The sequence below is a fragment of the Monopterus albus genome, unplaced genomic scaffold (assembly GCF_001952655.1).
Source record: "Monopterus albus unplaced genomic scaffold, M_albus_1.0 scaffold8.1, whole genome shotgun sequence".
Classification (NCBI taxonomy): domain Eukaryota; kingdom Metazoa; phylum Chordata; class Actinopteri; order Synbranchiformes; family Synbranchidae; genus Monopterus; species Monopterus albus.
Window position 1 is genome coordinate 19040 of NW_018127888.1, and position 25817 is coordinate 44856.

The 25817-nt window shown below is 39.6% G+C and overlaps 1 protein-coding gene across 5 annotated transcripts in view; it reads left to right on the top strand.

The window, feature by feature from the left end:
• The window catches only part of rap1gap2a (RAP1 GTPase activating protein 2a), a 77924-nt gene that overhangs the window by 2009 nt on the left and 50098 nt on the right, over positions 1-25817 (top strand). For 3 of the 5 annotated variants that reach the window (XM_020587048.1, XM_020587056.1, XM_020587083.1), the window contains exon 2: positions 12781-12816. The exons of 1 other annotated variant lie outside the window; for it this stretch is intronic. In XM_020587048.1, coding sequence (XP_020442704.1) covers positions 12781-12816 — 36 coding nt within the window. Of the gene's footprint in view, positions 1-8639; positions 8967-12780; positions 12817-25817 lie in introns of those variants that run through there. One more of the 5 variants, XM_020587101.1, reaches the window with a different exon arrangement.

Below are 25817 nucleotides of genomic sequence, written 5' to 3' on the forward strand. Positions count from 1 at the left end.
CCTGAAAATCATTTTCTTTTAGGGTTGCAAAGGGCTAGATCCAAACACTGGGATGATTGCACTTTTGCATAATGGCCCCAAAACTGTGGAACTGTCAATATTAGCTGTATCACGGATCTAAAGATGCTTATTTTCCATGGATTTTGATCATAGGGGAGTTTGACTTGTTCTCGTTTTCTAATGTCTTGTAGTGTCTGTTTTTCTTTCTCATTTTGGATTCTTTTTATGTATGTGAAGTGCTTTGGTAAACAAGTTGTTTTTAAAGCGATACGTAAAGACATTTATATTTGATTTTGATTTTAAATGTGTACCAAATAGATTAGTGTGAAACATTTTGCCCATACTGTATAGGCTGACTGTCTTGAAATTGCTCCTAAAGAAGTGCAAAGTCTTCACCACAGAGAAAAGTTTTCCATATGTTTATTATTTTTTGTCAAACATATCATGATCAGCTGGAACCTTCCAAGTGTGACTGTTTGGTTGGAGTATAAATTTTGGCTTTGGCACTTCTGCAGTACCAAAAGGCAAAAAAGACTCATGACACAGCAGCCCCAGACTAAGAGGCTTAACAAATTGCAGTTCTGCTGTGTCAAGTGAATGGCAGGTCCTGTTGAAAGCTCTGTGTCCTGCATGCCGCTGATTCCAGCTCAGAATAGAAGCTAATCTGTACCCCTCAGGTGGAGTGAAGTCAGGATTTGTTTTACTTACAGTAAATGTGTAAGAGCATACACACAGATATGGACTAGCACACACTGTCCTTGCACCCTTATGGTGATTTATGCTACCTGTGCCAAAGTGTCTACATAGACAACAGAAAAATGACCTTCACACAGAAATGCCTTCTTTTGTTTTTTTATATGATCCCTTCCATGTATCTTTATCTTTGTTTCCTTTCAGTTCTTTATACTCTATTTCAGTGATTTTTGTTCATATACTTCATCTTTTTTGTCCCTATTGTGACTTGAGTAGTGCACTTGAGAGCTTCTTACTCAAAGAAGACAACACACACCCTTATAGCTTTTGTCCTTCAGTCTCGTCCCCTCTCCTCCTCTCCTTGCTCTGCTCATCATTAACCCCCTTTCATTGTTGCACCCGCAATCTGTCAACAGTTCTCGCTTCCCGGATTCCCTTCTTACTCCTTTCACTCTTACATGTAGATGTCATATGCTTCTTTAGTCACTTCCAGTCACATCTTTGCTCATACCTCATCCCCTTCTTTGACACTAGCTGTTTCCAAACCAAATCTGCCTCTTATACCCTCACCTCTCTTTGATTGATGATATCAATGCAATCTTGGATACAGCAACACATGAGTCAGATGGTGTTTACTTGTGTTTGTATTTGTGTGCTCCCATTAGGCGGAAAATAAGAAATCGGCATCTTCTCAGAGTATACCTGATGAAATTGCATTTGTATTGGCTGAGCATCTGTATTTGGCCCTGCGGGTCTCATTGTGTTTGGGGAAACTTGGATCCATTTGTTGCTCTTCATGGCCCATCAGAGCTGTAGTGAAGGGGAAGTACATGAATCAAATGGTGTTTTTTCTCTGATCAGTGTTGTTTGGAACCATGAACAATGGAGAGAGGAGGTTTGAAAGCTCAGTGGAGGCCGTGGGTGGAGGAGGTCTTTGTGTGACACGTGCATGTCACAACTTGTTAATTTGTGTCATTGAATGTGCACACGTGTCAGCATTTGCGAGTGTATGTGCGCATGAATGAGTTTAGTACTGTATTTATCTATTTTTGGTTGTCTGTTATTTTGTGTACCGATGTGTACATTCTGTTGTGTATGTGTGTGATCTGGAAGAGTGGGTGTATGGGTGGGCTTGCTGTCACGTTCATAAAATTTACCAACAGCAAGAAGAACTAGAGGGGGGGAAATAAAAAACAGAGTATGGACAAGGGAAAGGTGTAGAGAAGAGTGATAGAAGAATGATAGTATGAATGATGAGAGGAGGGAAGATGAAAGATGAAAAACAAACAAACAAAATATATCAGAAAACAAATGTCTACATGTTATTGTGCACCTTCTGGTACCAAGGTAGATCAAATGCTTCCATGATCACAGCTAAGGGAGAGCCTAATAATGGAAGTATCAGTTGATTACATGATGATTGCTTTGGATTAGATAATTCATTTCTCCTCTTCAGCTGGTTCTGTTGGTCACTAGAGGGCAAAGCCCCAGTATTAGCCACAGATTCCCATAGATATAGGATTATCTGACTGTCTTCATCCACTGCCACTTGGTGGAATACATGTTACAGCACAGGGAGTTGTACAAAAATGATTCTAAGGATAATGTTGATTTTGTTTTATGACTAAAACTATCAATTCTGTCTTGCATCCAAAAATATTTGCATTGCATCCTTTCATTTCTGAAAGTGTGGAAACAGGTAATCAATTGATAAATGATGTATGATCCCTAAGTATGGTTCTTTTAAAGATCATAGTATGTACAGACATGCAACATGTGTTTTTCAGACTTACTGTTAAGTCCCACCGAGTAGTTGAAACATCACCCCCTTTCAAGTAGCTCCTTTTCCGGAGTTTGGATGGATAGAGGACTCTCTAGTTGCATCATGACATACAGTAGTTAACAACTATTAGCTAATGGCAATGAGCTGATGTTAATTGGAGTAAAATATAGTTGCTGTGACCACAGTTACATCAAATGTTACATAAACATCCTACAAATAGCTTTAAGCTGAAATAATTAAGTGGGGATCTCCAGAAAACAACTGTATTTTACCAGTTTGTATGCAGGTACATTGTATATTAAAAGACATGCCAAGCTGGAAATATTGTCTGTCTGTTGTTCAGTGTGCAAGGTTGGTGGATCTGGGGTCTGTGTATGTGAGCTTGTTGTGTGTTATAATAAATGGTGATGGATGTGCTTGAGACAGGAGTCATTAAAGCAAAGCATCAGCTCTCTAAATCAGCAACCCTTCTAAAAAGCTTTGTATGACTAAGTAACCTATTAGAGACACAGGAGGGAGAGAGAGATAGATTAAGGTCTTTCACATCTGCCCGGGTGTATATCGCCCCTGGGAATCCATCTAATGACTAAGTACCTTATTACATGATGGGAGAAGAGATGAAAAGGAGGAGTGATGACAAGAAAGGAACAAAAGTAATAAAAATGAAAACCCTGTCTTCTGCAGAATCTCACTGCCATTGGACAACAGGGAGAAAGTTATTGAGAATAAGATGGGGGTTGAAACAAAATTAGATCAATAGGAGAGTGAAATAGTTGAGGCATTAGAAAGAAACTGAATTAGTAAAGCCTGAAAAATGTTCTGGGGGACATAAATACATCCTATAAGCGAGACAACAGTACATTCATTTCACACATACTGCTTCATTATGCATATTTATTCATCTTCTTTTTCCAAAAGACTAATGGTCAGTTCTTTCTCCGGAAACACAGAAATTCAATACAATAGTTCTCTCTCAAATTCAGTAGAAAATCCAATTTGTTGTACTCAAACCATTAAAGTAACATTTAAACTGTAACATATTCTTACAGCCTGCATTGTGGATATTTGATAGATCCTTGCTGTGAACAGTTTCGTTGGATCTGTGTTCTTCTGAAGCAACAGTCCCAATGAAAACTGTTGACCGTGAGGTGATTGAATCATCCTGAGCATCTAGGGATATGTTTTTAGAAAGTCACATTGTTGTTGCATTTTTACATGTGTGTGTTGGATACGCCAGACCACCGGTAAATAGAAAAAGAAAGAGCTTTGAAGAGAAGGAATTAAAGAAACCAACAAAACTGGATTTAGATCACAACATTCTAGCAGATGGAGAGAGCTGACAGAGAAGAGGGATTTACAAACAGATGCTGATTTGGCATTCTTTCTGTTTGACTGGTATGTTGTGAATTTAGCATTTATAGTAGTACGATAAGAATTCAAACTGTTACCCTCTGTGCTTGTAGCTAAATCATGCCAGAACATGTTTGCACTCCCAGTGTGACTGTGACAGCAGCTGGCTAAGATAAGGAAGTCACTGTGTTGCTACTTTTAGTTATAATAATCAACCAGTTACATTCAGGCAAGTTCATACACAAGCCACTCGGTTGGTCTGCCGCAGATGTTGAACCAATCTGTGACCAATAAATTACATTATTTTAATGCCCACCAGCTGAATGTGTTGTAGTCTCCACTAACTTGGCCATTTCCCCCAATAATCTGGCTGCCAGTCACTCCAGTTTGGTGCCTGCTACAGCTGCAGTGATGTCACTTTGCTGTGTGTCACTCGCTTTAGATACTACAGTGATATAGCTACACTTGACAGTGTGTTTTATTCAATTTCAGATGTGTTTTCATGATGTGGTTAAGTGTTTTTTTTCCTGCAATGCAACCTTCTCAGGGCACACTTGTTATTTCTCTGCCAATGTTCACAATCTGTGCTGGCTGTAAATGTGTCATGGCTGCCTGTCAGGTAGTGGAAGTTGTTATGCGGTTGTGCTGTGTTTACAGTAGACATGAATCAGGGCAGAGTATCAGCTTCTAACTATATCTATTGATTGTGTCTTTAAGACTTTATTATGTTGAATATCTGCTATGAATTTCTTTCCATTTTTATCATCTAATGTTGTCTTGGCCTAACTATACGTGTTGATTATGCACCTAACATTTTGTTGTGTTACTTGCTATGAATATTTTCAATTCACACTATTTGCCTACAGTTTTAAGTTTCATGGTTAATTCAGCTAACTCATGTTGTATATATGTTATCTTAATGGCTATTTTAATATCTGGTCAAAGGACAGCAGTTGAAAATGAGCTTTTTGACTAACGTTGGCATATTTACAGTAATGAACAATTTGCCTTGTCCCTGAAATAAAGCAAAGTGAAGCAGCACTTGAAACGCTGTAAAAGCAAATATTAAATTGATGTTTTCTCTCTGTGTCTTTCTCACCTCTTTCTCCCACCTACACACACCTGCATAACTGCAAAGATACACACCCCTCTTGTCCATCACCCTCTCCCCACTGCTCTCTCCAGAGTTAAAGATGTTAAACAGTAAAAGATAAACAGAGGAGTGTTAGGAAAAATGTCTTTTTCTGTGGTGACACTGATTCCCAAGAACATTTTTGAAATTACAAATGATACTGTGGCCCATTACAGAAATTGCACCCTGGTATAGGAGCACTATGCGTAAATTACATAATTGAGTTACACACAAAATGCACCATGCAGGCATGACAAACTACAGTCATTGTCCTAGTGGTAACAGAATATGTGGTGGTGCCAGTGGCGGGCCGTGCATTTGGTACCTGGGCCTTCAGTGGGGACTTACCCGACTTAATTCACCACTATCACGTTGCAATTATAGAAACCATCAATACTATACAAAAACACAATATAACAAAGCCTGGCATTACAGAGAGAAAGGCATTTCGCATATTGAGGGTGAATACCATTTTTACTAAAGCAAGAAACCCAGTTAAGACAACTCCAAACCTCTACACTACAACTGCAACTGTGCCACCTACATAATCTGGAGCAGTTCAGACTCAGTATTTATCGAATAACATGACAAAAACATAAAAAATTTAAATAAAATGCATCATACCCACCAGAGATGCAATTTTTTATAGACAAAATCCATCCTCCTTTCTTTGCGCAGGAAGACTTCAGTGACTGTCATAGAGGTGATCTTTGCGTTTCAGTTCCATTAGTAAGTCCTTTTCTAGTTTTGCTCTGACCAACCAATCAGAGGACGGAAAAATGCTGGCGTTATTGTAGGCCAGCTAGCTGGCCTTGTGAGGCGAATTTGAAATCTGATTGGTTAATGAAACAGCCCCATTGCAAGCATAGTTTAAGTTACATCGGCCAGCACTACTGATTCTGAAGACCCTGGGCAGATTAGATTGACATGGCAACACATAGAGGCTGAAATCTGATTGGACAAAAAAATCTAACATCCACATACACGTACTGGAAGCGGTGCAGTCAAGAGAAATGCTACGAAATGAAGTGAATAGACTGTTGGGAATAAATTAATACAATGTCGTGGAACAAATATTAGAATTTAGGTTGTAAATGTAGGTCAGTGCTTCTGATAGTGTTTAGGCCAGCAGAAAAGGCCTTGCTGGCCCTAATGGCCCACCACTGGGTGGTGCTGTGAGTTTTACATTTAAAGATGGTCTCGATGTGTTGTACTCAAAACAGTGAGGAGACACGTGACAACAGTATGACTCTTTCCAGACTCTGAAAGCAACAAATCTTCTCAAGTCATATAGCTATACAACGTTGACTGAAAAACTGAGCCTGCTACAGTATTACTGAAATGGCCTATGGTGTGTATACATAGGGGCATCAGCAGGTAAATGAGTGTATGTTCATTATGAATTCACTCAACAGAAATCAAGGAGACTCTAATGGTAAATAAAGTAAAATGCAAAGAGCTGCTGTCTGTGCACATGCAGTACACAGTTACTTTATCTCTTAGCAAGTTGATGCTACAGTATATTAGGATTATGAGAAAACAGTCTGTAATGCTGTGTGTAGTATCTGGTATGTTGACACTAAAGTGTGTTATTACCCTTTCAGTGACCTTTCAGGGGTCATGTGATTATTGGGGCCACAATAAAATGATTTCACACATAAGGTTGTATGATCAGCAATTATGAGTATTTTTCCAGCCTTGGTTTTCTGATGAGCAACAAGGACTCAATATATTGTACAAAAATAATCAATATGACACAATGAAATGAAGCTATAATACATTTGTACAGTTTTCTAGAGTGCCTTATTTCTTTCACCATGGTCACTTAAGAAAATGAATACAAAAGAACTGAAAACTGGAAAATATATTTTTCCAAAAAAATCTCTAAAACCAATTTTATATTTTGTGGCCACTTGAGGGCAGCATAACAAGATATAAACACAACTACAAAGGTCATGGAAATTTCACAATAATTTCATGGGGGGATAATGTCATTATTCATGTGTGCTGATTGATTGTTGCCAGCTCAAATGGGCTGGACAAACAGAAACAAGACCAAGAGTAACTTTAAAAATTGCCAAATAAACTGATTTATCAAAAAGGCTCAAAACAACAAAGCAGCACATTCAAGTCCTACAACTCAGATGATGTTAGTCCACAGCTCTGTGGCCGCTAATGCTAATGTTAGCATGGCGCCTGCAGTGAGCACCATTAGCCAAGAAGACAGCAAACAACTGTGAAGAAGACCAAATACTGATGCTACCAGGGCTGGAAGCTGGACTTTGAATCAGAAACAACTGAAACAACACCCACAGCAGGACACCTGCTGTTTGAGACACAGTACCAGTGAAAGGAAAAGACCACCAAAGTCGACACTGAGGACGCCTTGGTGACTGTATAAGACCACAGATCCGGCACAATGCAGCACCAATGGGAGATGTGGGCCCTGTCACCCTTGGTAAGTCAGTGTTTAATTTCAGTGCTTTTTTCTGGTGTTGATGTGTTCTAGACTGTATATACAGCTTACAACACTTGGTGTGGTCTATTGGTAGTTTTTGCTGTTGTCCTGAGCTGTTGGAGAGAGATGTTTGTTATTTGAAAGATGCAATGAAGTGAAGTGAATTAATGTACAATGCATTTATTGTGGTGAGGCCTGACATTTTGACTCTGTGCAGTGCAATGCTTTGCTTGTTGTGATGGAAAATCAGCCAAAGACAGACCATGCTTATAACTGGGCTAAACTGAACTGACATATTACCAGGTCTTAAGTTTATATGACTAATACTGTATGTTAGCAAACAGTTCGGTCTACACATCAAGCAGACATGGAGTAACGTTAAAATCATCTGGAGTCAGTTTCTGGCCACTTAAATCTCTATAGCTCTGTTATGTCTCCACTGACTCTTCAGGGAGATATCTGGTTGTTTAAAAGCAAAAATAACAAACAAACAAACAAACATAATAAAACAAAAATTCTATTTCCACCCAGACCACATAGGACCAGGTATAGTTCAAAAACCACTTGTAAAATCTGGAAGTGAAATTGACTTTTGAGTTCTTTCAGTACATCAGCTGTGTGAACATCAATTCTGAGACCAGTCAGCTTTAGACTGAGGAGGAACCGTGTTAGGAAGGACACTCCCTTTGGTCTCAGCATGGGAGGTTTCTATTTACTGCACATGCTGCAGTCTGACTGCACAGTCATTCAGGGCTTCCCTATTCTTTTAAGTATCATTTTGTACTCTCATTTACAAAAGTAATTCAGTGTCACTGTTGAGCATCTGGTAGATCTTTCATGTAATTTCATGACTCAGGAATGAGTAGCCCTTGCTTTATCTTTGCACAGTTCAGGGTGTTTTTGTCTGCTGCTCTGTGAACATAAACAGCAAGTGGCCACTGTGAGTAGAAATTATAAGATACTCTGAGGGACACGCTGTGCCGGAAGTGACTACATTTCCTTGTGGTGGGCATGCGGGCAGACCACAGATGTTGAAGCTTGTTGTGATGATAAAGATGGTTCAGTGAGTGTGTGTGGGGAAACAAACACAGAGTCAGATTGGAGATTGCGGTCCCTCCCCACCTTGCTCCTCCTCCCTGCAGACATATGTATAATTCAGTGTACCTGTATTTGTTGGTGTGTCAGATTGTGTGTGTGTTTAATAGCCTGTGACAACCAAAGATCATACTGTGCTTCAGGAAAGTAAATCACCGGTCAAGTGGCTAAGTGGAAGACGGCAGCTCTGGAGAGGCAGGTGGTAAAGGAAAAGTAAATGAGACACAGGAGGAAAAAAAAGAGAGAGAGAGAGAGAGAGCTAGAGGAGGACAGGGAGGTAGGTCAGAGAAAGACAGACAAATGCACCAGTACATAGCATAGAGAGAAAGAGGGACTGAGAGCAGAACATACATTTCCCGGAGGACAGAGCCTGAGAGCGAGAGAAACTGCTGAGAAGTTGAGTCTGGCAAAATGCTGAGGAGGAGGCGAAGCGTGTCATTTGGTGGATTTGGATGGTATGTTGCCTTCAGACTGGATGCTCATTTGTGTATGTGACTGTTGTTTTTTGTATGCACATTATACATGTGATTATGGTTGTGCAGTGAGTGTGAATGATGCACGTTGTGCTGCTGAAATGTGTGTTTGCTGATTTTATGGGTGTGGGAAGTGCAGAAATGTAAATGTTTTTCTAAAAAGGAAGGATGGGTGGAGGCCTAAGCCTACTCCTTTTAGTAACACCTCTAACAGTTTGTCCTCTGTTTGACAGCCTTGAGTGTGTTTGTGTGTGTGTGAGTGTGTATACAGTAGTTTCACTCTGTGCTGTCTCCGTTCAGGCAGGATTTACAATCAACAGGCTGCTTTGTGTCTGCCTGCTGCCTGCTGCTGTTGCAACTGTTCCTCTTATGGGACTCTATACACAGCTCTGGTTATGTTCCCTTGCGCTATTGGTAGAGAAGAACTCCCACGATACAACACTGAAAAAGCTGCCAGGGAGCCCATTTAGTGTTGAATGCACTGACACAGTCAGGTGGAGTGTTTTTGTGCTCGCTCACCTGCTGGAAGTCCTTCTGACCCTGAAGCCCTGTTTCAGAGCACTTAACCTTCCCAGCTTGCCCGTGGCTGTGTCCTGCCAGACAGAGCTGAAATAGCCTGAAACAGACAGAGCTGAGGTGCAGCACAGTACATGTTCACAGGGAAATTAGTGACTATTGTGCATTAACAAAGAAAAGCAATCAAATATATTTTTCATAAAATCAGTAAGTTTTTTTTTAAGGGACACTCCACAGTTAGTTTACATAACCTGTGAAACAGTTCAGTAATGTCTTCTGTGCTTTTGGAGATTTCCAGCATTAGAAAAATGTACCCTGAGTTGCATTATGGTGAATGTAGCATCAAGTGTTTTGGAACTTAAAATTCTGAATATCTGTGATTCAAATGTGTCTCTTCTACATCCCCTAACTTTGTGGAAGGGCAATACAAACATGTAATTGGCAGGGTTTTCCCTCTTGTGTATACTGTAAGTTCTGCAGGTAGTCTGATACAAATTTGACTGAAAGTGAATTTAGGACTGTTTAGAATAGGCTGGAACAGTTTACATTTTTATGCCACACTTAAATCAGACACGCATACACAGTTGGGAGGGACAATATGTATCTGTCTTCTTAATATTGTGCTCAGTGACCTTCAATGAGAAGAACATATTGTACAGGTAGATCTCAACCATAGCATGCTGTCATCCACTAACAGATAAGCTTGTATCTTAACACTGTGGTGTCATTATTTATATCAAACAGTTTTGAAAATCATGGTTCAGGGTATCTTTATTATCCCGGTGGACAATTTGATTCACAGTCAGCAGTATAAATAGTCAAACACATAACAATACCAGACCCAGACAATTATTTCAGGTGTCATTAAGAAGACTGATAGCAACGGGAACAAATGATCTTCTGAACCTGTTTGTTCTGCATCGCGGCAGTTTGTATCTGCGCCCTGATGGTAGCAACATAAATTCACTCCGAAGGGATGGCTCCGATCAGCCAAGATTGATAGGGCTTCCTTCAGAGACCTGACCTTATACAGGTCATAAAAGTCAGATAAGGATGTGCCAGTAATTTCACTGCACACCTTCACAATATAAACTATTTTTCAGTCAAAAGTGGTGTCGGCATTAAAACTGTGACGTTTACCATAAAAATGCACACACCGATGTGTTTTTTTTTACACACAGCATCAACCTGGGGCTCAAAGCACAGTTTGTTGTCGATCACAGCACTGAGATATTTGTACTGCTGCACCAGTTCCATAACACCAGTTGAGAGGGCAGTGGGATTTTTTTTTTGCTAAAATCAGTTGACATCTCTTTTGTTTTTGCCACATTAATGTTTAAAAAGAATGATTTGCACCAATCAATAAAATCACTCACAGCGGGATCTTTCTGATACCATTTGTATTTGGGAAAAAAGTATTTTCATATAAAAGAAAGATTATTGCTGTGGTACATCTGCACCGAATGCACTGCTAAAATCTGTTGTTAATGTTTGACCCATCAGGGGACAAGATGTGACGAACATACCTAGTCAGTACTAGTATTCACATCATCTCTAAGAGGTACAATAGGATGAATAAATATGGATTTATGATAGTATGATCTATCTGATGATTCAGGCATAAGGTGGGTGGCTTCTCAGCTGCTTTGAGATAAATCCGGTGGGAGAACAGCCTACAGCTCTATTATAATATGTAAGAGGGCGATACAGTATTTGTCATGTTGTAGCATCAGATACGACTGAGGCAGTATGGTGCTTACTGTAATCGCTTTACTGTAGTTCTGGTACAGGTTTAAAATGTATCACACAAACTGTTGCCCAAACCGGCTGTATCACATATAGACTCATTATCCTGACATTTGAATGTGTGGTTTGAAATCTGTCACAGTACAGAACATCACTTCCTCTGCTCAGTGTTCTTTTGTTAATGCTGCTATAATGAAGCACTGTTTTTGATAAACCCTAGAAAACTTTCAAATTATATTTAAAACACCAAGCCCAGTGTGCGGATGCAGTAAACACTGTGTGTTTGCACACTGTGTGTGTCTATTCTTAGTCTATGTACTATATTTGCATGAAGTAAGTTCAGCATGGTTTGGTCTCTAAATTAATTTGATTAAGGAGAAGCATTTTAAAACACCATAAAACAGCCCCTGAATATACATGCACACATACAGACGGGTGACAAATTAAAGAAAAAACAACCTAAAGTGTCTTCTGCTGGGCCACCACGCGGCAGCCAGAACAGCTTCAGTTCACCTTGAGGTCTATGAACTCTACTAGAGGGATGAACACCGTTCTTCCAAAAGATATTCCCTCATGCAATGTTTTGATGATGGTGGTGGAGATTCTGTGTAACACATTGTTCCAGAATCTCCCATAGCTGTTCATCTGGGTTAAGATGTGGTGACCGTGAAGGCCATAGCAACCTTGTCAAACCATTCCCCTCGTGCCCTGTGGTTGGGGTTACTGTTATCCTGGAGGAGACCACTCATTTATTCAACTTTTTCCTTTAATTTGTCACTTGTGTCTAAACACATAGTTGCAAATGACGTACAAACCCTCAACATATTTATATGTGCAGTTTCCCTCAAAGAAGAACTCTAATTCTGCACAGATTTTCCACTACTATCAGCATTAAACAGCAACTGGACCGAAAAGCTGTAAATATTATATTTTCCATGTTTTTAGTATGAACAGTATGTAGTGAAGCATGAATAACACCCTTATAAACACAGACCTCTGATAACTGGCCTGAGCAGCTTGTAGACCTGTCAGCTGTGATAAAGCCTGCTCTGCTCACTGCTGACTTTACACTGATCTGCTCTAACTGTGCTCCAGGCTGTACCTGCTCCGTATCAGTTACAACAGATTTATAGAAATTAGCACATTTATGTTTGACCTTTGTGACCCAGTTAGCTGGTTGCACCAAGAACGAAATTCTAAAATTCTAGCATTTATACATGTGTGTATATAGTTTTGTAGACAGTTTTGTTTGTAATTCATGTTTTATGTTACTTTATTCATTACATTATTCCCAATTTAAAGTGAACACCAATATGACAAGAGCAGCAGTAGCAACATTTAATGACACTTCTTTTAAACAACACAACACCCAGGAGACCCATTATACCATGCAGAGATTAAGTCATAAATCCCTGTCTTCACCATTTTGTGATTTGCAGCAAAAGCACTTAGCGCAAAGAATTTAAATGGTTCTTTTGTCCAAGAGGCATAATCAATAATATTGCTCTCTCTGTCTTTTCTCATTCCACTCCAGGATTGACAAATCCACTTTGTCTGCACTGAAAGCTCGGTAAGTTCCTCTATATCCTGGTTTGGGGCATCTCCCTGCATCTGAATTTGCCCAGTTGATCTCAAAATCAAGTAAAAGTTAATATTCACTCAAGAAAGACCATAATTTATGTACGCATGCTTGTAGAGAAATTCCTGGGAAGCGCTGACGTGTAAGAGCCCGATTGCCTGCCAATCCTGGCTGGCAATCGGGCTAAGGCGGGGTACACCCTGGACAGGTCGCCAATCCATCGCAGCCAACGAGAACCTATTTCCACTTATTTTCCATCACATTGATCTATTCCTGAACCTCAACAATTGATTCACTGTAGCTCTGGACATTTTACGTCAGCAGGACACAGTTACAGAGACTTAGAAATCAATACACACGCCCTCACACACATCTGACTCAAACCAGGTCATTTTCAAAGTGGGGGGCCATTAGAAAATGACCTACATTTATTTGTTTGTTCTTCAGTTTTGATGCCACCTTGACTACTGCTTCATCACTTCCTTGTTTACTTCGTATCTGCTGATATGCCCCACTGTGTGAGGGACATAGTAAGAATCATGTTCTTGTTTTTAGTTAGAGACTGTATTGTGGCTCCCAGCTGCGAGTGTGGCTCACTTCATGAATATGAAGCAGCAAGGGTGTAATTTCCACATGACCTCCTCATTTATCAAAAGGCCATGTACTCACAGATACATGGATCAGATACATGGAGCGTTAGATATTTTTTTGCCTTGGGTTTCACCTCTCAGGCGACACATAGGCTACTTTAACCATGCAGTCGGTGAAGCCTGTTGGGGGCCTATGCGGTCGGATAGGATGATCTGCAGACACAATTCAGGAGTGAACCACTTCTCACTCCAGCCTCCAGCATGTTTGAACATTTGTAACACATTTGACTGTGGCTCACACCGTACAGCGACTTCCTAATTTATGGTGTAATTTTCTGTGCAGTGAGCCAGTACAGCATGTTCTGGCTCATACAAGTAGGTACAAGGAAACAAGATGTGATTCTAATACTGTGGAGTACAGAGGACGACTGTGACCGATGAGACAGTATCTGATATCACTAAGTTGCCTTGTGTTGCTCCAACACTTACTTTATTGATGTTTGAGTTATTGGAATGTGTTTTGGAAACAAAAACTGATGATGTTCAACACATAATTAGGAGTTTCCTTTATGATTTATACAGCAGCTGTAAAAGGATAAATAATAGTAGAAATGTTGACAGATATGGTTAGAAAAAACGATTTGATGCAAAAATCATATTGAGAAATGATAATTTGAGGCGTACATAGCTGCAGGGAGTGAAGGTGAATATTATATTTTCTCAGCTGCGCACGTGCTTCATGTGATCTTCGTTGAGGATATTATGCACGAGGAGCTTCTCTTTGTTGGAACAAAACACAGGCAGGCCCTGCTAATGGAGGTTGCGTAATGACGAGATGCGAAGAGCTTCTCGGTGTATGTGTGTCTCCATTTATATTTACTCCATTTATACCTAAATCCCAATCCCTTCTTTCCAAGCATACACACATGCACATAACTAAAGCCACAGTAAACTCTGCCCCGTTAATCTAACACAGCCACACTCTCACTGACTTTCTAAACTTCTTTAAACCTTTTGAGTTTCCCCTTTTTCTGTCTGCTCGTCTCACCTGTTGCCTATCACTTTGGCAGTCCACAAATGTCATTACGGTGCCAAATGTTGAAATTCTGTACTCTCCAGCTGGCTGTAAGAGATTTGTTTCACCTTGCTTTCTGATGTGTCCATCACTCTGGATGTCAGCCAGTTGTCAAAAGATCTAACTGTGCACCACTGTAAACACAAACTCTCCATATAATCAACTATGAAAAGGTAGTTTAAATAAATTGCCAATGCATTAAAATGATTTCCACCTGTTTCTAGTCAGGTCCGTTTGTTTCTACAACCCAAAATTTATAAAAGTTGGGATGGTATGTAAAAACAAAATTAAAATTGAAAATAGTTTGTCCTGTATTACCTTGAAAACAATACAGCAGCACATTATTTGACCTCATCAACTTTATTCTTTGCTCACTTCAATTCTGATGCCTGCAACACATTCCAAAAAAAGTTGGAATGTTTTTCTGATTTTGGGTTGTAGAATTATCTAGAAATTAGTCTGTATGTTGACACAAGAATGAATAAGGCATGCTACAGCACCTGAGTGAAACAAGGTCATTTCATCTGAAACTAGTAATAAGCCTTACTATGCTGGCAGCCCTTTTTTCATTTGCTTTAAAAAAGACTTAATGGACTCAAATTACAGGCCAAATGACATGATAAAAAAGGAGATGTTTGCAGCGTAGAGACCTGGTAGCAGCTATTCTATGCCAGAGATCCAGAGTTAATGAAGCATCAAGCTGGATGCAGCTCTGTGTAAATAATGAGTTTGTTTTTTTGTAAAAGTTTTGCATCTCATCAGACCGCAAGACTAGCTTGGCCGGTGAAGTTTGTTATTGAAAGTCAATTGAGTGTCAGACTTAAGCTTTATCCTCATGTGATCTGTTCTCACACGTGAATCGACACACAAACACAGCCTGAGTGCCTCACTTGGAGCCTGACCAGGTGTCATTAGACTGTCTGCACTGGCGTAGCTCTGAATATGAATAAGCGAGTCGTGACTCCTGCTTGAGCTGCTGCTCTGCCCGAACACTGAATAGCATTGACCTGTGTGTGCGGGCGTGTGTTTGATCAAGGTGTTAAATGTAAGAAAACTGTGCAGAGACATAAACTACGGATTTAACAAAGAGAGGAGCAAAGATGACAATCGACGGGGTAGAAAGTTTAAATTTATGGCAACCTCAAACTTATAACGATGGTCCTGTGGATGGAGGAGTACGTTTATCATCCTTGTTGTGCCATTGTATGCAAGGATGCATGACATGCTAAAAGGGTAATGTGCATCCTGTTGGAGCCTTTCTCCTGAAAATAGAATAAAAATGATTGATAAAAGACAAACATCCCCACTGCATTTATCATATAATTTGAATAATGTTAGCTCCATGTTTACTGTATAAATACTGCATTTTGTCATGTGCTATATGTTCAGTTTATCAACTCCTGCGATAAAACTCAACAAGGAGGATTATATAGAGAATAAAGCCACAGTAAAAAAGGAGAGGTAGAAAACAGAAGTGAACGGCCAAGATAACAAAAACGTCAGCTGTATATGGCTCACTTCTAAGTTTGCATTTGCAGGGCAGCACTGATGAGGGTTTAGTTCCCTTCCCTCCCTTTTTTGCCATGCCTGCCCTCAATTCACAGATTTTTATTCCTCCCTCACTCCAAATTTCTCTCCTTTTCCCTTCTCTCCTCTCTCTCTGTCTTTAATCCCTCTGCCTCTCCTCTGGTCACGGTTATTACAAAGAGAGCTCTCCGCCTTCATCGTACAGACAACATCTCATGAATAACTGCATAACCAAACCTGTGTGTCCAGTGTGTGTGTGTGTGTGTGAGCAAACACATGCATCTGTTTTGTCTTGAAGTGGTGGTGAGGGTGAATGAATATTACAAGTGGACAAATGGGGACAATAAAGAGGATGAAACAAACAGGGAGAGGGGAAGAAAGGTTGCACCTGATCAGTTTAGATACAGTGTGACGATGCCCCGAAAACTGTGGTGAGTAACTGTTGCTTGTCTTGTGTGTATTTCCATACTGCCTGCATACATACAATAACATTATTCCAGTATGTCTTTTATATATTTTTTAAATAATTTCCTAAATTGTTAAATCAAGCATGCAGTTTATTGGCAGCTTGTTTACTTTCATATTCCTGGCATCATATGTTACTGTGTAATGGATCAGTGTAAGACGCATGCTCACAGAGTTTTGTATCTGAACAATATTTATTTATGAACTCGAAGAAACAGTTCTCAAATTAATGAACTGCATATGTTTCAATTATATTAAAGTTATTAAAGTTTAAAAATTGCAATTTGATTGTGATGCATGTTAAATTTTAGGTTGCAATGTGTACTGTAATTTGCTTTATTGATCATCTAAAGGGGAGAATAATACAAAGAGGTGACTGATAGATTTTTGAGCTATTGTGCTGTTTTGTGTTTTGTTTTTCCCAGTGAGGCGCTGTTAAGACATTTGTATAAAGTACCATTGTTATGCAGTAGGCAACGGGTAAGCAAATAAGCAACAAACCTGCATGCAAATTTCTCAGTGTATGAACTATATTACAACTAAATGGAAATCATATCCCGCTGCAAGAGAGGAGAATGGATTAGTGACCACTGTGAGCAAAGTACAGTAAAGAAAAGTGGACTGCTATAAGGCCAAATTGAAAAGGATGGAGTATAGCAGTGATAGCAGTGTAGGACACAGTGGATAGAAGGTAATAAAACAGTGTTGGTGTGTATTACTTCAGGATATTTGATGGCTCTTCAGTCTGCACTTTTTATCACAGCATCTCACACAGGCTATGGACTTTTTAGTAATCTGTTTCTTTAAGGAAAACTATTGCACTTCTATGTCCCTTTCTAGTTCCCAGGGTTTCGTGTAAGAGCTGTTTGATTTCACTGTATTAAGGTCTTTATATATTGTGTTATTTACATACTTTAAGGAGGCTTTAAATGTAATCATAACAAATAACTTTATTATTTTCTGTCAAATTGTTTTACTGGATGAATTTTCAGTTTGGTCGATTGTTTGCCTCTTCCTCGCCACTGTTATGATCATACAGTACATGTGTGCGTATGTGTGCGACAGGGAGTCTGCAGCCAGCTGCTGCTAATTAGACGTTGATGCTTGTCCTACATTATTTCCACCCTCCCCAACCCTTCCTCTCTTGTCTTCTTTTCTTCTTCTCACCTCTGCTATTCTCTGCTCAGTTCAAACAGAGCAGCTGGTAACGCCTCTCAGACACACTGCTAGAAGCGCAAACCTGCAACAAGCTCACACCTTGCTTGGAGGTGTTACTTTGAAGTGTATTGCAACATTTGATTAATTAATTTACTGTTATACTTTGAGTCGTAATATCCTTTTTAGGCCTCCACACTCAGACATTTGACTTTGTTTTCTTTTGTGCATTTAAGAGGAAGGGTTAAATCTGTTATCACCCACCTGAGTTGAATTTTGTGGATTAAAAGGCAGCATGGCAGCATGAGGGACAGGAATTAGGCTGATGGAACAAGTCAAGGGTCCTGGGCAAAATAGGTTTAGGGAAATTATGAAAGTGGCCTTTAAAAAAAAATAGTAGCAGAGAAGGATAAATGGAGGTGCAATAAAGGTCCTCTCCTCTTGCTGTTGCCTAGCCTAGTTTTTGGGGCCAAGTGTAAATGTTATCTTTGACCAGCATCATGGAAAAGAGCAAATGGGCTGTGGCTATTTCTGGAGCCTGGCATTTACTCTATCTCCTGTTGCACCTTCTATATTACAGGAACTAATGGTTAGTTGTGACCACCAAGCAAACACAAGACCAAGTGTCTTCTGGTATCATATTTGCTTAAGGCGATGGCTTATTAAAGCACAAGGCTTTGCTGTGTAGCACAAAGAGAAGCAATGATTAGTCACACGGAGGCCATGTGCAGCCATAATGAGCTGTCAGCTTTATTGTGTTTTGCTTATTGGAAGCAGTTGTTTATATAGTGTACACATTTACAGTCTGTTACCTAATCTGATATAAGTCTGCAGACACTACTAGAGAGAACAAAGAGCAGCACTGATGGAGAATTGAAATTTTTGAACTGAAATTCTATCTAATTTGCGAACCAGCTCAGTTCAGTGTAGCCACAAACAGACGATGGGTTTGACTCCCCCTTTGTAGCGCAGGTTCACTTCATTGTTTTGAACACTACTATAAGCCTTGTGTGTGAATTTGTGTTCCCTCTATTTATAAGTAATAATATGAGTGTGTGTGTGTGAGAAAAAGGTAGAGAAACCAAAACCACAAGGCTGTGGAGAAACTTGTAGCAGTATAATGTGGGAAATGATAGAACTCCGCCCTTTCTCAAGAGCTAAGAAGAGGATGTTGTACTTCCTCTCCTCTCACACCTACAACCCCTACAAAGTTGAGATAGAGATTATAATTTAATTTATGCTTTTTAAAACTGTGACATTTAATATTTCTTTGTCATCTGTTTGTGAGTGGTAAAGATGGTTGAGACTACAGCTGATAACAACCCAGCAACTATATCTTTATTAATATAAATACTCTCAAATAATCTCTTCCTGGTTTAATTGGGACCAGAACCTTAGTTTTGGTCATATACTTACTTCCTGTTATCTTGCACAAAAATGGTAGTAGTGGGAAAGTACAATTTGCTAACATTTTCACCTATTTCTGCTGTATCCACAAGAGGGGGCTGAGAGCATGTGTTTGACACAGAGTGCCTCTCACAGGCAAAAACAAATCCGTGCACTGCATTGAAGGCAGCTGAAATGAAGACTAACAATCACTGGAGGGCGCTATTTCTCATTTTTCATGCTTGCTAAAATGGTGTCAGTTCTGACCCACCTGTTAACATGTATACCTGTTGAGGCTGATAGTGGGAACAGTGCTATATGACTGGCATTTGCTGTGAAACCAATACATTTATTATTACTATAAGTTGCCTACTGCTTAAACCAAAAGAAAGGATGAAGTTTGATCCACTGAGATGATATTTCATTGCCCATTAACAGCAAACTTTATGTCTTGTTTTACTGGAATTCTGCTTGCTCCTTGACAATCACCACATAAATCATTCCTCTTAGACATAAACAAGGTGGAAGAAACAACCACAGGTCTGCACGGACTGTATCTTCCATTGAAATGCCACCTGACACTGAGTACCTTAAACCTAGAAGGCTTGTGTGTATAGGTTGCCACTGCATGACAAATGCACAGTTTTTCAGCCATAGGGTATGTACAGGCTGTTGCCATGGCAGCAAGAGCTGATGATCACCTAAGGGATGGTCCAATATGGTTCATTACCATGGTGATAGGCCCTGGTTGTCTTGCCTTGCAGCCAGACTGCATTGCTAGCGCATCAAAACATGACCAGTGGAAAGATAATCTGACTTGTGATGCTAGTGCTTGCCCATAGTTACCACAGTGTGTTTCCCACCATTATTATGTGTGCTTGTATATAAAGAATCGTGTGGTGTTAAGATACACAGAAGAAAGGATGACATGACTGGTATGACACCTTTGAGCTCTGTCTATTGATCCAGACCTTCACACTTTCTGTCTGTAGGGACATTTCATTTCAATCATGCACTTGCATGCTTTTATCAAAAAGGTTGCCTAGAGGTTTACCGATGTGGTGAGGAGAGATGGCTTCATTAAAGGACAACAGCTACTGTAGGCTAGGTGACAGGAGCTTCTGCTCAGAACAAGGATAAACCTGATTTAATTGTTGAGGGGTGGAGGCTGCACTGAGGCACTGATAAAGATTAAAGGATCTGATGAATCTGATGAATGGGCATGATTACCAGTTGAGAAGTTTTTACTTTAGTTATCTATTAAAAATCATTCAAGCAGGGGTTTGTAGGGCAAGCTAGAGTGGATACATGTGCAGTAATAACTCATGCTATTTTGCTACTGTATTACCCATGTCATTTACATTTCATTCACTTTAATGAGCAGTCCATCATGTTTGACTGCTGTCTTAACCAAACATGACAAGGTATGAGCAGGTTGTGTTTAGCTTGTCTGAGCATAAAGACTGGAAGCAGGGGGAAGCAGCAGGCTCCTTCACAAGAGGACAAAAGCTGTACACATCAAATGACAAGACAGGATTTCTGAAACATTGTTGACAGATATTGTAGGTCAGTTATAGCTCCACTGCTAAATGTTCCTAAAACTGGTTTTCTCACATATAACTTATTGTTTATGCATTTGCCAGTAGCAACATCTCTGAGCACAACAACCTATTACTACTAACCCACAGTATCAAGTGATTATACTAAACTTAACATAAACAGTTTTCTATTACACATCCAGAACATTAACCTTTATTTTAGCATCTGTTTTGATCTCCTGAGTATAATATCTGCTCTTTACCGGCTAAAGTAGCTGTGTCTGTCTGCCATTTGGTATTGACAGGTAGTGTATGCTAGGATTTTAGAGCATCAGACCTGCTACAGCACCTCTGAAAATGACACTACGAGAGCAGTGTTAGTGAACCAAAGCGATAAAGTTGTGGGTCATAAAACCAAAACAGAAAAGTGAAAGGTGAACGAATCTATAAGGCTCTGTAGAACTGCACCTGCAGAGTGAGGTGATATCATCTGTGGTTTCCCCACTATAGTCATTTAATCCATTATTCAAATAAATATATTAACTATAGGAACTTAAAAAAAAACACAGCTGCTACAACACATTTAAGAGTTGGTCCTTTAATTCTTACATTTGTGTGCAGAAAAATGTCTTTTATCTTTTCTTTGTGTAAGGCACCAAACAAGCCAATTTCTCAAAGGGTGTGACTGTCCCTTTAATCTGGCACCATCGTGTAGGCAGTACTCTCTCATTTTTGTCCTGTATGTGGGTTGGTATACATATTTTTTATGTAATTTTGTCTCTTTAATTTTTCTTTTTCTTTTTGGCTTTGTAAAATCTGACAGCAGATGAATATTAGCCTGAAGGCTAACTGATTTACTTATATCTTTTCTGTTGAACAATGGCCATGTCTCCAAATTATAGAAAACATATCAGGTTTTTTCTCTTTTCTCTGAAATATGTATAGCCACTGGTGTCACTTGCTTGTTAAGTGACAGTCTTGTTACTCTGAAATACCCTAGACAACCGGCTGCCTCTTTGCTTTTGACAAATATTTACTTCATGCCTTATCCCTGATGCTACACACACACACTCACACATGGAGACACACATGGTAGCTTATAAGTGCACCATCTGGCCTGAGCGCTGGCTGCTAAGGGCTCATAAAACAGACCCTCACCTATTTAGAGGTAGAGGGTTCCCTGAGCGGAAGGCTGTGGAGAACGAGTAAACAGCATGCACACACACCTACACTTATGCATATATACACACACACACACACATCCATATCCATGGGGGATGTAGGAGGTGAGATAGATAGGAGGTGAGAGGATCAGTGGATGTGCCTGCTCCTGTTCTGTCAGTTTCTTCATTTTTGCCGCCCTCACTGGCTTTCTCTGATGATAAAGATATACAGAGATTGATTCTGCAAAGCTACAAACTGATCCTGCAGTTACATGAGTAATGCACTATTCATCACAGTAAATAGGTTAAGAGAAGAATGATAATTTCATGCCTACCACTTGGGTTATTGGTTAACACTGCTCACAGAAGGTCTACACTGCTCCATATTTGTTTACTGTATAAAAATATGGATTCATATTACACCATCATAAGTGACCTCATCTTTAAGAAAAGGAGGGAACCAAGGTAAAACAAATTGGATCCATAATGCTCTGTTCAGAATGGTGAGAATCCTTCCACTAAGAGAAATTAAACTTTTTTGCCGTTTTAAATCTAAACTATCTGAGGTTGAACTGGGAAATGACTTTTTCTAGATATTTCAGGTGCACCCTGACATTTGCAGTGCAGCCTGTCTTTATTATTGGTACTGTAACTGTAATATCATGACAGTTAATTAAAGAAGGATATTAATATAGCCTTACTGGGTGAATGAATAGCATCACATTTATTTGGAGTCTACATTATTGGTATCTTTTAAATCTTGTGTATGTGTCTTGGACATCTTTTCAAAGTCTCATCAGTCTATGTTGGGTCTTTCGGAGACTTTGTTAAAACTAACTAGGCCTGACAGAGTTGCTGTTGGAAACCAAGTAAAAGGATATTGTGAGTTACGCTTTGTGATTGCTGCTGTTACTGTTTTGTACACAAACACTTGACATAAGCTAGCGGAAAATTACAGCATGTCTCCTTAGCATCTGAAAGAAAGGAGGGCAAAGCAGTAGAGAGTGCAGCAAAATGAGAGAGAGAGAGAAGGTGTGAAAGGATGGAGAGAGACTTTGTGTGGTTTGGAGGAGGGACGGAAGGATCCAGGGTGTTTGAAGAGTGTAAAGACATGATAATAGGCCAGGGGAGACAGATCCTTTGGAGAGATTGGACAAACAGAAAAGAGCAGAGAAAGTCAGACCTTTCCTCTGTTCTTCATTCCTTCTTGGCACTGTTGTCCATGTCACATATTCTCAACATCTAAGAAAACAGAAGAGGGTCAAGGTGGGAGAGAAAAAGGCAAGAAGAGAGGGGGTGTGGGGGATGGAGGAATAGGAAAGGAGACAGCTTCTGTCTTGGGAACAATGAACCAAAGACAAAAGAAGCAGGGAAGAGGAAGAAGGACAAAGAGGATGAATAGAAAAACTAGGGGTTATGAAAGAAAATCTATTTTTTCTGTCTTGTGAAGTTTGACCTCTGTGTGTAGAAGGGTGTTTGTGAGAGAGAGATATGGTGCATATGTGGCTGCTCTGTGACCCTGTTTGGTCATTCTCAGGCATCCACATAAACACTTCGACAGACGCTGGAGAGCTTAGTCACTGATGTTCTTGTCCATCCTCTGATTCAGTAGCCATTTTAGAGCTTTCTATCAAATTCTGAATTGTTTTTTTTTTTCACCTTCTGTCTGTCTCCATATCTGTCTGGACTCAGCGCTGAAATCACTTTTCTTATTGACTCACCTGCCTCGTGTTCCAGGTCATAAGGGCCTTGGGGGAAGAAATCTATATTAAAGCAGCATTTTCCCTTCATTTCAGCTCTGTGATTTATATGCACACACACGCACACCCACACATGCTATGTTTTCATTCCTTGGCGCACACACACACACACACACACACACACACACACACACATTCAATTTCAGTGCATCAATTTTGTAAAGGCAGGTAACAGCTCCTTGTCTCATGTGGCCAGAGCTGAGCTCAAACCAAATTTTTTGTCAGAGGAATAATTCATCTCCATATGAGTAAACTGCAGATGCTTTACATTGTGCCTATCAGATAAAATGGTAAAACTTTGTGTTGATAGATCGTGGCAATTTACCCCTGGTCACTGCAAAACCAAATTACATGCTAGAGAAGATGAAAATCTGAATTCACAGTGAGGTAAGGACATTTTTTTTGCAAAAAAAAGTAACAACTACTTGTGCAAAATGCTTAAAAGAATAAAAAAATCTGAAACTAAACTAGATGGTAGGCTACTGTTAAAGTTGTTGATGCACCATGATTAATTGTTCCTGTCAAGCCCACTCGTGTCACTTTTTTAGGGTTACTTGTTTGGGATGATCGGTTCTACAAAGACTACAAAGAGTTGGTTTTGTTCCCTCTTTATAGAAGAGGATCAATAAATATGTTTGAGTTCAGACTTTTTTCTCAGAATTATGAGTTGAAACGCTGCCTTTACTTTTAACTCCTAAAGTGTGTATTTGATGTGTGTATTTGTGTATCTGAGGAGCAACCGACTGTCAGTCCACATCCTGGTCAAACAAGCAAACTGAGAAAGCAGGAAATTGATTTACCTCTCTGTTAGGCATGACACTGTGGCCCCAGAGGAAACAAAGAGAAAAAGGGATAAACGAGCCAAAAGAAAGTAAGAGACAGTACTGAATTCAATTAATTAAAAGGAAGTGTTGCTGAGTCAAGTGATGCTTCATCTCTTAAATCTTCCACTATGTTTCCATACTCACAGCTGTCAGAAATCTATTTGCAGTGATTTCAGCAATCAGGTGACAAGAAGAGCAAAATCTTGATGCACATCATTTTCAGGACTGTCTTTGTGAAACAAAATATCGGCCGAAGACAATTTGCGACACATCACAAGCAGAGCTAAACAATCATGCTGCAAATAAGGTGTGTGGAAAATAATTGTCAGAGAATTGTCAGTTTCTGACATGGTGAAATGACAGCAGCGAGCAGAGGCCGAGTCAAGGCCATCGCGGTTGGCGATTAACAAAGGACTGTCTGTGATTCGACACTGTAATCAGTGCTCACAAAAGAAATTATTATGTCTCCTATTCATCACCCTGCATCACTCACATCTCATTTGTCTACTCCAATTCTTGCCTGTGATCTCTCGCTTGCATTTTCTCTCCATCTTCTGCTCCTTCTCTCTATTGTTTGTCCTACTCTATGTCTTGCACACACAATCTAACACCCTCATATCTTTGTCTTTATCCCTGCTCTGGTGCATTTTCTTAAATCATTCTCATTTCTTGTCATTTCTTCTGCTACTTTTTAAGGACTTTATTTTCAAACACTAGAGAACTCAAACTTTCAGTAATCGTGCAGATAGATACTTGGTCCTAGCAAACAAAGTTGTAATCCATGACCGGTGCATCTGGTGCTCTCAGCTCCTTGTTGTGCATGGTACATGGTGTACTCTGTCTCTCCCTAAATGCACACTGGGATAGCCTTGGGCCCCCATGACCCTGAACAGGATAAGTGGTTTAGAAAATGGATGGCTAGAAGAATGGATGGAAACACATTCTGTCCCTCCTTCATAACCTCCCTCCATTTTCTCAGTCTCATAGTTTTATAAGATGGACAAGCACCGGCTGGTGTTTCACTGCACAGCTGCTACTGATGCACTTATTTCAAATCGGTAATTCTGTCAATCAAGCATAAATTTTTTTGTCTCTCTCAGACAAAAAAAGAACAATCAATCTCCTTTAAAGGCCCTGAAATGTAGTTTTAGAACTTGATTTGATTTTGATTTGATTTGATTTGAGTTATTCATTCAAGCATGTAAAACAGTTGATATGTCAACACATGTAATTTCACACATATCCAACAATAATAATCCAATATCAATTTACTTATACCTAGTACATGCTTGAACGAAGTAGGAAGAAGTCAGACTTATCTAGTCCTACCCCATGACATCATCTTACAACTTTTAAGTCCTAAGCAATATCTCTACATAAACAATTATCCTCTACACCACACAAGTAATATACTACAGAATTATTACAGAGTGTTAACATTCTACATAATTACATTCATAGATAATTATCTTCTACACCACACAAGTAATATACTAAAGAATTATTACA